At 37.9% G+C, this 13,607-nt stretch overlaps 2 protein-coding genes across 11 annotated transcripts in view; one reads left to right on the plus strand and one right to left on the minus strand.

Moving 5' to 3' along the window:
• Nucleotides 1–961: 961 nt before the first annotated feature.
• Nucleotides 962–9,096, minus strand: LOC103140327 (solute carrier family 46 member 3-like). Its single transcript, XM_007555434.2, has 6 exons — nt 8,987–9,096; nt 7,478–7,697; nt 4,991–5,873; nt 3,754–3,837; nt 3,367–3,523; nt 962–1,140 (listed from the first exon to the last, which is right to left on the minus strand). The coding sequence occupies exons 2-6, from the start codon at nt 7,670–7,672 to the stop codon at nt 1,005–1,007; spliced, it is 1,455 nt and encodes a 484-aa protein (XP_007555496.1). The 5' UTR covers nt 7,673–7,697; nt 8,987–9,096; the 3' UTR covers nt 962–1,004.
• Nucleotides 9,097–9,361: 265 nt separating this feature from the next.
• LOC103140345 (synaptojanin-1-like) overlaps nt 9,362–13,607 on the plus strand; it is a 34,052-nt gene continuing 29,806 nt past the window's right edge. For 8 of the 10 annotated variants that reach the window (XM_016673316.1, XM_016673336.1, XM_016673334.1 and 5 more), the window contains exons 1-6: nt 9,363–9,455; nt 11,419–11,578; nt 11,765–11,851; nt 12,133–12,400; nt 12,550–12,775; nt 13,177–13,260. In XM_016673316.1, coding sequence (XP_016528802.1) covers nt 11,455–11,578; nt 11,765–11,851; nt 12,133–12,400; nt 12,550–12,775; nt 13,177–13,260 — 789 coding nt within the window. In that variant the 5' untranslated portion in view covers nt 9,363–9,455; nt 11,419–11,454. Of the gene's footprint in view, nt 9,456–11,418; nt 11,579–11,764; nt 11,852–12,132; nt 12,401–12,549; nt 12,776–13,176; nt 13,261–13,607 lie in introns of all 10 variants that reach the window. The other 2 variants (XM_016673343.1, XM_016673346.1) reach the window with 1 other exon arrangement.

The following is a 13,607-nucleotide window of genomic DNA, read 5'->3' on the forward strand; positions in this document are numbered from 1 at the left end:
TCAGAAAGGGTGACAGAGGCTGAAGGGTATCGGTTCGAACCTCACTCTATTACTCACTTTGTCCTGGGGCAAGACACTTCTCCTGCCTTGCCTATTTGTGGTAGTCAGAGATGGTGGTGCAGATTCATCAGTCGGATTGTAGCTTGTAATAAAAAAGCGCTTTGGAGTCCACTGGACTGGACTACATAAAGTGCTACACAAGTACAGTCCATTTACACAATATTAAATAAAAAAAAAAACAGCAAAAATCAGTTCAACTACACCGTCTGGCCCTTTTCTGGTTTAAATAAAACAATGAGTCACACAATTTTAACCCAAGACTGTCAGATTAATACATTCTGAAACAAAGGATTTTTACATTAGTTAACAGGGAAGATTTTTGGCAAGATTGTTTTTTTGTGTCCCGAGTACCGTATTTTCCGGACTGTAGAGAGCACCTCACTATAAGCCGTACCCACAAAGTTTGTTTAAAAAAAAAAAAAAAAAAAACAAAAAAAAAAAATACAAACATAAGCCGAAAAGCCCCACAAGCCGAAAAGCCCAAAGCGTCAAAAAAAGACAAAAATACGAAAAAGGCAAAAAATCAAAGAAAATAAGCAAATCAAAAACGCAAAAAAACAAGAAAACTAGACAACTTTAGAAAAAAGGGGAAAAAAAAACAAAAAACAGTTAAAAGGTAAAAGGAGGAAACAATAAACAACAAAGTACACGAAATAAGAAAAAAGCAAAAAAAACAAAAACACACACAAAACCAAAAAGCGCACATACATTCCCCTGAAAAAGCTCACTTTCTCCTTCTTAAGCATATTTTTGTCATTAAATGACATTTCTAATTCAATGGGATTTACCATGAAAAATAAAACTGATGCTGAGCAACAAAGTTGCTGCAAAAAAGAAGAAGCACTGCTTCAAAACACTGGAAAATGAAACTTTCCAGTGGTATCAACCCAGAAAACTGAAGTGACTGACATACTTAAAAGATAAATACGTTAACAATGTACAGCTCAGGTGTTAACAGAAGAAGAGCTTAGAAGAGGACTGGTGTCGTCGTCCTTCTCAGGCTGGCCGTCCTCCTCAGAGGTTCCATCTTCTGACTTTATGGGTTCAGTGGAAACATCCACTCCGATGAAAGCCACCGCACTAAAATGTTCAGAAACAGGAACACATGTGGATGGGAAATAGACATTACCAATTCCAGCTAAAACAGGAGACAAGCTTATCTGTTGTGTCATGGATTTCCATTAATCGTGTTTTGGGAGTTTACAGACACATTGTCAATAAGTTAATTTTTAAGCTAAAATGATTTTCAATTTCATTAAAGAGTTCACAACCTGTGTGCACTTGTAGTTGGCGAGCAACAACAAAATATCTGGGTAGGGCTTTGTTTTGTTTTTTTAAACAGATCACTGTGCAAAGAAAGAAGCACAGCATGTGATAGACATGTAGGCAGTAAGGGGGGTTATGTTTCACGCTACAGCTCCCACATTGACTAAGCAGTATCACTTTGTCTTCTCAGTTTAACAACCGTCAGCAAAATATCCTTTAGTTCAACAGGACAGAGAGCTTCAGTGTCCATGGCACAGCCTACGACACTTTGAAAAGTATTTTATACCCCTTTGATTCTGTCTGAAAGACATACACAAAAAAGTGGGTGGTTGTGAAGATGATACAGCTTTTCCCAATTCTTTTTACCAATAAAAATCTGAACACTGTGGTATACATTCAGGGTCCCTGAGTCGGAAGAATAATTGACAGCGATTCAAACTGCAACCTTTCTTACACCCAGAGAAAAAAACATTTTTACCTACCCCTCAATAAAAAAAAAATACCTGAAGATCCATCTGACTGGATGTAGAGAACCTGCAAACATATTTTCAAGTATTGCTAAAGATTTTCAATTGGATTTTGGCCTGGACTTTTAACTGGGCTATTTTAACACATGACTATGCTTTGATCAAAGCATGGTGCTGGAAGGAGACAGGTTTCAGCCAGTCTCATGTAATCTGTGACTGGATTTTTCTGTGATTGTCCAATATTTATCTCTATCCATCTTCCCATCAACTCTGACCAGCTTCCCTGGATCTGCTGAAGAACAGGATCCCCACAGCATGATGCTGGCAGCAACATTTTTGACATGGGATGGAAGGATCAAGGTAATGTGCAATGTTAATTCTCCACCATAGAGTTCTGTATAAAGGCTTAATGTTGGTCTCATTTCCTCCTTTTTCCACATTTCTGGTGCTTCCCCACATGACTTGTAGTAAACCTTAACCTGTCATTCACGAGAGGACCCAAATTTGGGTCCTCTCGTGACAGGTTAACGGTTAACCTGTCATTGTGAATGACAACTTGTGAATGACAGGTTAACCGTTAACCTGTCATTGTGAATGACAACTTGTGAATGACAGGTTAAAAGGAACATTTTATGGGTTTCTTTGAAGAATTACTTTCTTTTTCCCCACTTTGAATTGAAAGATTTGTTAAATGCCTTAGTAATACTTCTCACACCTGAGCAGTAGTATGATTTCACATCTTAGAAAGCTACGCAAGTTGTCGGATATGGTTTTTAATTCTTAGGACAATGGTTAGAAAGTCATACTTTAAATAAGGAACTGTGCCTTCCTACTTTTTAATTTTGAACATTTCTGTTTTCTACAGAAATGACATATATTTGGCAATTATGACCCAGCAGAAAAGTGTTTTTGTAATCCAAATCCTTCCTCAGACTCCAGCAGCCAATAACAAGTTGGAGCTAAAACTCTTACACAACATTGCTGAGATCATGCATCTTTGAGTGTAGCTTTATTCCTTTCAAATACCAATCCGTGTTTGAACAAATCAGCCAGCGAAGAGACAACTTCTTTCACCAGGATGAAAACATTGTATAGGAAGGTGGTATGAAGTGAGCCATTGCAAGAAAAGAGCCACAAGGAGCCCTGTGTGATGGGGACAAAATATATGTGGGACACATTACAAAAAGTAACATTTTGGCCTGCATGAAAATCTGTATTTGTGAACAAAAACTAATACTCCTCATCACCAAGCTCATACCATCCCTGTGGTGAAACTAGGGGATGGCGACTTTATAATGTGGTGATGCCTTTTCATCAGCAACTTAATACTTTAAATCATGTCCTCAAAGAGTTAGGAACAATTTTGCATAGGATTGCGTTTGTATAAACTTGTCAACTAACAATTTTTGCTCTTCTTTTTAGATTTATTTCACTGGGAGTTTGATTTTATTTGTGTCTATTTTATGAATTTCTTTTCATTTAGGAAACAAATAGTTGCTACATGCAAGAGTCAAACGAAAGCCTGATATGACAGTTTAGTCTTGTGGTGTGAACACTAGGAAAATCAACTTACGCAATCGCAGATAAAGGAATGACACAGAGTCCTGCAGCTAAGAGGAAGGCAAAACCAGGGTACCACCCCACCGTGGCAGCATAGATACTGTTGAAGACCGCAGATCCAACGTTGTTAAATAAACTCTCCAGAAAGGAAAGATAAGCAAAAAGGGCTCCTGGAAAAAAAAAAGAAAAAAAAAAAGAGGAAATCAGTTAAGCATAACAGTGACAACTAAAGTCAATGTTATGATCCTTCAAGTCCTTTCACTTCTAGGATGAACAGAAACTTTAAGTGCTTTGTTTTCCAAGTGTACGCTGAAACGTTAAGGACAGGACACACACCAGTGGACTATGACTCTTTAAACACAGACATGCATCCATGGTGTGTGTCCAAAAGCACACTTGCCTTGCTCAGACTTGGAGACGATCTTTGACATTACCGAGCGGAGAACAGGGAAAGGCATTATGGACAGCAGCATGGGGATCCGTACTGCAATAAAAAGAAAACAAACAAGAAAATTAAATAAGAAATTTTATGAAAGCTTTTGTGCAACTGCAAACACACACAATCACTGACGGAAATTAATGTTTCAGAGCTATAACGAGTTTCAGCGTTCATGTCTTTCATAATAACCCCCCTGGCAGTACTATATCTAAACCAAACAAAGCAGAGATAAGAAAATAAGCAAAGCAGAGATAAGATGTCATGATTACAAACACAGTAAAGCTTACAATTCAGTCATCTAATAAAAGACCCTGCAAACTCAGTAGCTTCTGAACACCTTACAGGCCAATAAACTTAGCTGTCAATCTGTAACCAGAGAGAATAGTCTGTAGTGTTTTTGGTAAGAATTTTTATTTTTTAAGTGCTGTTTTTATCTTGTTCAGTATTTAAAAGCTATTTTAGATAAATTGGTCATAAAATGAAACAGAAAACATAAATTACAAGGCCTGAAATGTGACAAGTATGGTTGCTGGATTTATGCAGCTTAATTAAAAAAAAAAGTTTAATTCATTTAATATCTACATTCCTCAGACAGAGACTCATATTTCAAGTGTTTATATCTCTCAATTTCAAGAATTAAGGCTTTCAGATAATGAATTCAGTTTCTTAGAATATTAGATTATAATAATTCAAATCTATAATGGAAATAATTTATAGGGCAAGGGATATTTACTTGTATCCACGTAAATAAATATATCCATCCATCTTTACCCATTTATCCTTGTAAGGTCACTGGGGTATATAGTGAATCATCATTTACTTGTGAATCATTTTCTTCCACACTTCCACATGCTTGGATAAACCCTTCTGACCTGTCAGCTTCTTTACCAATTATCTTTTTGTTGTTTACTGTCTGATTTTGTTAAGTGTCTGACTTTCTGGTGGACAAATGTCAACTCAGTCGTCTTCTTCACAATAGTGTCATCTATACTGTAAAATGTTTGTATCAGAAAAACAACATCAACATATCATTATGTGTGTAATGAGTCTATGTAATATAAATGTTCCACTTATTGAAATAAATTACTTTTTTTTTTTTATTACTTTTCAAATTCTTGGGGTTGCATTTTTGTCTAGTTCAAGTAATGACTGTGCAAAGTTTAATAACTTTAATTACGACTCGGCAGCTTAAACTCACCTAAAAACATCAGAACTGTGGTCTTTGCAAACGCCACCATGATCAGTCCTGACAGCACAGACAGGATCCCCAACGCAACGATCAGCAGCTGCGGGACTCCACAGTATGTGAACGCCGACACTCCCAGGAAACTGGTCAGGAACACCGTGGTGGACAGTGCTGAGCCATAGCCAATCAGAATCTCAGTCCAGCACAGTGGCTCGTTTAGCTCGTATAGCGTCACCAAGGAGATGCCTCCAATGTAGGTGAAGGTGAAGCTGGTGAAAATGATTATCAGGAGGGCTAAAACTATTTTACACTTGTAGCTTGCTCTTGCAAAGATCTGGCAGAGCCCAAAAATCAACTGTCTCAACCCAGGGCGCTGGGGAGACCCGTCTATATCACTGCCATCAGCGGGAGTGTTTCTTACCGTCTCCTCCAGGATAAAAACTGCATAGACTAGGATCAAACACTGGCACAGGGCCGAAGTTAAGAAAGGCCAGTTAAAGCCTGCAGCTCTCAGGAAGTAACCTGTAGATATTGCGGCCACTCCAGACAACAGTCCAATCATCATATCCACTCCAGCCATTCGCAGCGTCTTCTGCCGGTCATCTTGGCACAAGTCTGCTATGTAGGCAAAGCAGCCTCCCAGGAAAGTGCTGATACCCCCAAACAGAGAGCTAAGGAAGGAAGAGCCGATGAGAAGGTAGATGTTGAGCTCAAAGAAGGACACAGTCAGGAAGGTGCTGGTATAAATCAGCGTGCCGATCAGAGGCATAATGATGGTGATCTTGCGTCCGCCCCGGTCGCTGTAGGCCACCAGCACAAGAGTAACGATCAAAGATGGGATTGTGGAGAGGAGCTCCGAGTAAAGGGAGAAAAGAGACGCCTGCTTCTGCACCTCCTGGAAAAGCAGACACAGGGAATTTAGGTTAGAATAAAATCAATTACTGCTTAGATGCATACACTGAATGTTCTAGTGTCGCGTCATCACCCCAATTATCCCAGCAGACTTTCATTGGTCCTTCAAAACAACAATTTTTCTGCTGCTTTTTATTGTTTTATTTTAAGTAAAGAACTTGTTTCCTTTACCCTAACTGAAAAGTACTCCAGAAATTGATTGATTGATTGACACAGGTTTACAGCAATATTTACAAAGAATTAGTGGGTCTATCTGCTCTTGTAGAGAGTCTACAGTCACCTTCATAGTAGACATGCTGCATACTGCTTTTTAAAACTGTAGTTTTAACACCTAAAAAGAGCAACGAGAGGGGTCCCTTTAGTTTTAAACCACTACAGTCAATGTTTTTGACAGGGAGATGTTTCTAAACAGATCGATTTGGCTTTCTTGTACACGAGGGTCTTCTTTCAGCCAGATATCTGGCAGTTTGCAGAAGCAGGTGGAGCAATGATCTTTAATCTATGCTCCAAAGATCTTGGAAAAAAAAAAAAAAACTCTGCTGACTGACATTTTAATTTGAGTTTTAAACCAGTATAACACAAAAATGTTAGAGAGTCTGAAATCTTTGTCTAATACCTGTAAAACCTGTTATTCAGATGGCAGAGATTGTGAGAACAAGTGAGGTTTTTCTCGAGAAAAAGCAAGAGGAACAAAGCTCTACTGCTACGCAGGTGCCATTGTGGCAGCTGTGTCTTCAGATAAAAACAGATTATTCTTGTGTGAGTGCGTTTCACTTCCTACTTTTATTTTCACATTTGTTGATGGCATGACATTACTAGTCCATGAATGCATGTTTCTTTTAATCTGCTTAAAATCAAATTATGTTGGTGCGTTGAACACTGCAAGCTGCTATTGGATCGGAAATGATTTGAGATTATGTTGTTAGTTCAGGGTGTTGAAGTCAAGTTCAGAAGGCTAAGCTTGAGTCACATGTCTGCTTTGAATATCAATTAAATGTATCCACCAAATTAGCATTCTAAAGTATTTTGCAACAAAAATGCTATTGTAATGAATAAACAATGTTGCTCAGGTGCAACAACAATATACCCCTTTAACTTTGAAATATTAAAGCTGCATAATTATAAATTATGCAACTTCTCAAACCAATTAATTGCGGGGTATGAAATTAAAAGGGGTATACAAATGCTCACCACATTATCAGATTTTCATCTGTGGGAAAAATTGAAAAAACAAAAACGAACAAAAAAAGAAAACCTGGCCAAAACTTTGTGTGAAATGTGAAAATTTTCCAGGGATGAAAATATTTCAGCAAAGCTCATATGCATTGGTCATTAAGAGTTGACCAGTTTTTACGGATTAATAAACAGCATAACATCCAGCTAGAATTACAGAATAATATTGATTTTTCATGATGGATAGTTTTTTTTTCATGAAAATGTTAAAAGACATCAGTACAGAGAGCTAGAGGGAATCACATTTGGGACTGATATTTATTTACATAAAACAACAGAACATTATCAAAATTTAAATTAGATAACCAATAAACATATCCTCTCCTTCCTTGCATCCTTTCATTATGAACGAACCTTATGGAAGTCAGTCTGGTTGCTGCTGCTGTTACTTGGAGCACATCTGGAGGTGTTGTCTGAGACGGGATAGGGAGTGTTGGTCAGCTGCTGCCAGAGCCTCCTGTACACATACTGCTGGACCAGCGGGTAGATGAGAAAACTGCTAAAAGCATACAGAGCCACCACCGGCTCCACCAGGTAAAGGCGCTTCATGTTGAGGAGGTATAAATTAAAGTTTCTGAAAAAAGCAGGACAAGAACATGAGATATTTAGAGATGCATACACATAAACCGGGAGCCGAGACTGGTCTTTAAAAGTACTAATCATTTGTTTTCACGAGCATATTCACTCACAATAAAAAGACAGCATGCAAACTAACCAGCATAATTTAATCTTCAAGTGTATTTGTGTCAAGGACATCACAAGAGGCATATGAAATTGAAATTACATGATTTAGAACTGAATTTTTTTTTACATGGGGAGGTAACAGAAAAATCTGAATTTCTTCATTTTATATGCGTTTTCAAATATGTTTAGGGTTTCTTTTCAATTCTTTTTTAATTCTTAAGTCACATGTCCTTAATTTTCCATAAATCTATGTTGTCTTGAACAGATGTTCAAGAACACATCTTTTCAAGAAAATAGATGTTTTTTTTTCCTTTCTTTTGCTATAAATATGTAGTTTTTCTTTGTGGAAAAAGTACAAAAAATAAAAACATTAACCAAAGTGAAGAAAAACATATAATTCTTGAACAGCTCTTGTTTTTCTGGCTACAGGTGGGAGATTTTTTTTTTCTTACTGCTTTCAGGTTTTGATTAGAACCTGAAAGGAGAAATTGTGACTGTGGGTCATTTTTCTTTGCTTTCTTTGAATGCTTCCAAATTTCCCTAAATTCTATGGGTTCCATAATTTGATAAAAAAAACAATTAATTTACAAAATTTAACAACGTCAAAATAACGCTAATGCTTTATGCCCTTTGTGATTTCACCAAAAACATGGAAGACTTGTTTTTGTAGATTTTCTCTCAATTACATAACAACTAAAATGCAAAACACATCTAAAAAATTACCCTCATATCTTCTGTAGGTGAAAAACTGCAGAGAGCTTGATTGATTCTACATAAAAGTCTGGTGATAGCTTTAAAACATAAAACTGATCCATAGCTAGTCATCAAATAGCAAACTAATTTTCTCACTGATGCATTGGGTGATAGAAAAACCGCAATTTGTTGCTTTAAAACTGCAAATCAACAAAACACATTCACACAGCTTATACATGATAGCATAATATTTACATTTGTCTGCTCGTATTACTATCGTTATGCTAAGAGAAATGTTATGATCAAACTTTGTCTGCCAGTTAGGAAGATAACACATAATTTAATAACCATAAGAGAGTTTATTTAATGGGAAACATTAGCAGATGCTGTGGGGTGAACGGGGTTAGTTCGATAACACACGTTTAGACGACATGGCAAAGCCTTATTGTATAGTATTCATATTAATCATAATATCATAATACCTACCTTCTTAAATAGCCAATTCAGTCATGTTATTGCTTCCAAACACTGTTGTGTTTACGAATAGGCTGGAGGTCTTGTTATATATGCCAGCGCGCAGGGTTATGAAAGCCGGCTGTCCCGCCTCTGGTCTAATCTGATTGGTAGAAAAAACTGCAAATCTTCTCTAATTGGATGTGAGTAACTGTCTATTATGTTTAAAGGCGGACGAGTTCATATTTCTAGTTTCTTTCTGCGTATTAATTGTAGTTTACATGTGTGCCTGTACAGTTGTTATCAGTAACGTTTACTAGCTTTTAAAGGCAAGTACTTTAAGTTTTATTGCAATTAAGGCACTTCCGTCATATATGGTTTTAGAAGTATTACGGTAACGTGAGGCAGGGCGTGCTTTACTTTACGTCCGAATGTACCACTCCGCCAACACACCGGGAAGGATTTTGTTGTGACAGCGGTACAGCGACCCGGTGGGGAGACGGTAAGACGGGGTTTATAGTACATTTATTCTGTATATTTTAATTAAGCCAGATAGTTGCTACATAAAACCAACATTTAGAAATACATGCAAGCGTGTGTGTTTTACATGAGCGGGACTAGATAAGAAATGCGATAGTAGCTGGTAGTTAATCATCCCAGGACGCGCAGGTAGTGCCACCATCAAAATAATGAAACCTAGCGAATCATAGCCGTCTCTGTGATTTAATCTGGCTAAGTTGGCTAACGTTGCCAGCTAGCGTTAGGCGTGCGAAGGACAGCAAATACTTTCTTCACATACGAGTAATTCACCTGCTTCGTTTGATGGCTTTGCATTGCATAAAAATGTAGCATTGTGTGCTAGCTGGTAGGTTAGCGGTTGCTTCGTATGCTGCTGCTGCGTTTTGAAGTCGTGACTATCAGTCAGGGAAGATGATCTGCCACTTCCCCGGCCTTTAACTTTCACCATGTCCCTCTATCACTGCTACCCTGCAGCGAGTCTGTTAAAATAAATATTAGTTTGTCATCTCTGTCGGGCAGTGTCCTCACTGATCCCCCCTTATACGGATGACTTTGCAGCCTAACTTTCCTTCTTGTTCCTGTAATTGTTTGGCAAGTTTCCCTTATTTGCAGTTTAAGGGAAACGTTTCGAAATACAATAAACTGTCACTGTTTTATTGTTTATACAGTCTTCTTAGATTTTGAGACACAAATGGTGGACTTATCGATCCTTTCTGTAGCAAGCTGCAAACAACTAGAAGTTGGTATTAAAATGTAGGTTTACCCCAAACTTTCTGCTGTCTTTGGTACAATGGATAAGCAAGATAATGGTATTATGCAAAGCATGCTGTGTTGTGTTTTGGTTTTCTTCTGTTCAGGCTTGCCATACTCTTGAGATGGAAGACTGCTGCTCTGCTCACCCATGTGCAGTGGCCTTCATTGTCTCAATCTTTAAAAGATTTATTGTCCTATTCAGAATCAGAGTAAAAAAACTGATAAGATCGGAGGTCCATTTGCTAAGATATTATTCAAATCTCCGACTTTATGTTGTGCAGGCGGCATTATGGTCTTATCGGTTTCAAATGAGTTTGGCTATCTGATGTCCTTTAGCCTTGGATCACAGTGCCATGGTCCAGCTGAGCAGCGATTGGCACAACCTGGAACAAATCCACCAATTTTCTTAAATGTAAACCTTAAACTGTATCAAACAATTGATCATACACACAGACTTTCTCAGTGTTGTTCCTGACCTTGTCTGTTCCTTTATGACAGTAGTCTAGCTACGTTCTGATGGCTGCTTCCTGCAGAATAACACACCCTGTCACACAGCTTAAATTAAATCAAATAGCTCAAATCAGCTGGTTCTCTGAACATGACAATCCTTCACATATGCTAGATCTCAATCCAGTGGACCAACTTTAGGAAACATTTGTAATGGAGGAACTGCATCACAGATGTGCAGCTGAAACATCTGCTGCATTCTGCGGTGCTATCATGCCAAAATGACCCAAAATCTCCACTTGTCTCTGACACCTTGCTGAATTAAGGCAGTTTTGAACCTCAAAGTGTGTCCAGCTTGCTACTAGATAGGTATGGCAGTGGGTATATTTATGTGTTTAGAGATGCACCGTTCAACTGAATTGACATCAAAATCAACCACTAAAAGACAGAAAAATTTGGGTTTTTTTTTCTTTTGATTAAATGCATCAAAAGTAAGTGCTTCCCATCCTCTTCAGTTTGTAAGTAAATTAATTAACGATTAACCTTTTCTAAATTAGTGAGAATTTTAAGAAAGGTTAGGTACATATGCTTAGATGTATAAATAAGGATTTAAAAAAAAAATTAAGTATTTTCTGTTTTACCGTAAATAAAGATCCTACTGTTCAAGTTATTCAACAAAAATCTTAAAGTAAATGTATTTTTATGTCTCGTGATCACTGATTCTTATTTCTTTCCTTTGTTTACAGGTAATAACATAGGATTTTTTTCATCTTGGATCAGCTATGGCTTTCAGCAAAGGATACCGTATTTACCACAAGCTGGATCCACCACCTTACAGTGTCATAGTGGAAACGAGGGCGAGGGAAGAATGCCTCATGTTTGAATCAGGAGCTGTTGCCGTTTTGTGTAAGCCATCTGTTTTTTAATTGAGATATGATTGACACTATCTTTAGACTGCACCTTCAAGCAGTGGCATTTCAATGGAAGTATGACACAAGCGATTCATCCTAGAACATCTGTCAACTACTTACAAATGATATATTTGAACAGGCTCTAATAATGTTTTCTTCTTACCCGTTTTGTCTCTTTTAGCGGCGGCGGAAAAGGATGCCATTAAAAGTACTTATACCAGGATCTTTGATGCGTATGGAATCCTTGGTGTTCTCCGGCTAAACCTGGGTAGGAAAACAGAAAATGATTGTTCCCTAAATGGTTCCAGGCAGCCATGATGCTTCTCCTCTGGTTTGTGGCACTGTTGCTCCTTAGTCATAAGCTGCTTTCTTCCATCCTTCATATGACCTTGAAGGGTGTTGTTATAACAACAAGGAACCAGCGTGAAAGATTAAAGCTCAGTCTTCTTGATGGCTGAGATTAGACTGGCTGCTGAATTCCTGTTATGCAGTAATGGCATCAAAGTTCAGTTAACCATTTCTTGTACTTTTGATCCCTCAATTTTGCAGGGGACTCCATGCTGCACAGTCTCGTGGTTGTGACAGGATGCAGCTCTGTGGGGAAGGTGCAGGATTCAGAGGTCTTCAGGGTCACGCAGACAGACTTTATATCTCTGAAGAACGATCCAGGTGATGAGGACCGGATTTCCGAGGTGCGCAAGGTCCTAAACTCAGGACACTTCTACTTTGCCTGGTCTGCTACTGGAATCAGCATGGATCTAAGTCTCAATGCGCATCGCAGGATCCTAGAAGACACTACAGACAACCGCTTCTTTTGGTAGAGATGTCAACATTTCTCTGTTTAAAGCTTACAGAATAGCCTTTAGGCGTGCATTTGTTTTATTTTTTTTTTTATTTTTTTCAAAGATTGTGATCTGTTTTTGCTACTTTTTATTTAGTCATCTTTCCCTCTTTGCAACCAAACAGGAACCAGTCTCTGCACTTGCACCTCAAACACTATGGAGTAAACTGTGATGACTGGCTGCTGAGGCTGATGTGTGGCGGCGTAGAGATCAGGACCATCTATGCCGGCCACAAACAGGCCAAGGCTTGCATCTTCTCTCGCCTCAGCTCGGAGCGAGCCGGCACGAGATTTAATGTGCGAGGAACCAACGATGACGGACAGGTGGCCAACTTTGTGGAGACTGAACAGGTTAGTCACGGCTTCAGTCGACAAGTTCCTTCTTTTCTTAAGTTATCACACAGATGGAAGGCAAAACGTTTAACAAGTTCAGTATGATTTAAATCTATTTTTGTCAGCAGTTTTACTTTGTCTGAATGAAACCCCTAGTAATTCAGTCTGCCCACAGCTCTTACTGAGTCAGTCATTAAATATTATTGATAACATTAAATTTAAATTAAATTCAGGTATTTTATTTTGCAAATAAATAAATAACTCAGCTTATCGATTGTCTTCCAAGTTATGTTGCTATTCATTCCAGTTTCAGAATATTTTTAAAATGTATATTTAATCGTTTTGTAAGTGGTTTTAATTGTGTAATTGCATTCATTCATAAAAAAAACTAAGGATTTCTCTTGTTCTTTCCTTCAAAGGTTGTCTTCCTAGATGATAAAATCTCATCGTTCATCCAGATCCGAGGATCCATTCCTCTTTTCTGGGAACAGCCAGGAATCCAGGTACAGATGGTATCAAATGCTGAAGTATTAATGTAATGTAAGGCATTTATTCAAATTATAAAACATTTTTGATGGTTGAAGTTTTCTCGATTTTCTGGATGCTTAAGTCATAGGTAGGACTCAGGATTGTTTACTGTGGCAGTGTATGTTTGCTGTGTTTTTTTGATTAGTTGGCCTCTTCGTACCTCCTGTTTGCAACTTCATGCCTTTCTTCTTCCACTTCATATGTTATTTAACCCTTTCATAGCCATTAACTTAAATAATTGCATAAAGTTTATTGTCCTTTGTCGTCAAATATTTTTAATGAATTTTGAAGAGAAAACGTGTAATTTAATTTTGTTCATTTA

This window comes from Poecilia formosa, unplaced genomic scaffold (genome assembly GCF_000485575.1).
Source record: "Poecilia formosa unplaced genomic scaffold, Poecilia_formosa-5.1.2 Scaffold3, whole genome shotgun sequence".
Lineage (NCBI taxonomy): Eukaryota > Metazoa > Chordata > Actinopteri > Cyprinodontiformes > Poeciliidae > Poecilia > Poecilia formosa.

Excerpts from the sequence above, each read along its gene's own strand:
- LOC103140327 (XM_007555434.2), bottom strand. The coding sequence starts at position 7,672 with ATGAAGCGCCTTTACCTGGTGGAGCCGGTGGTGGCTCTGTATGCTTTT. Across the intron at positions 3,838-4,990 it reads CACAGTTCTGATGTTTTTAG|TACGGATCCCCATGCTGCTG; the intron begins GTGAGTTTAAGC and ends TTTTTATTGCAG. Across the intron at positions 1,141-3,366 it reads ATTCCTTTATCTGCGATTGC|TGCGGTGGCTTTCATCGGAG; the intron begins GTAAGTTGATTT and ends TGAACATTTTAG.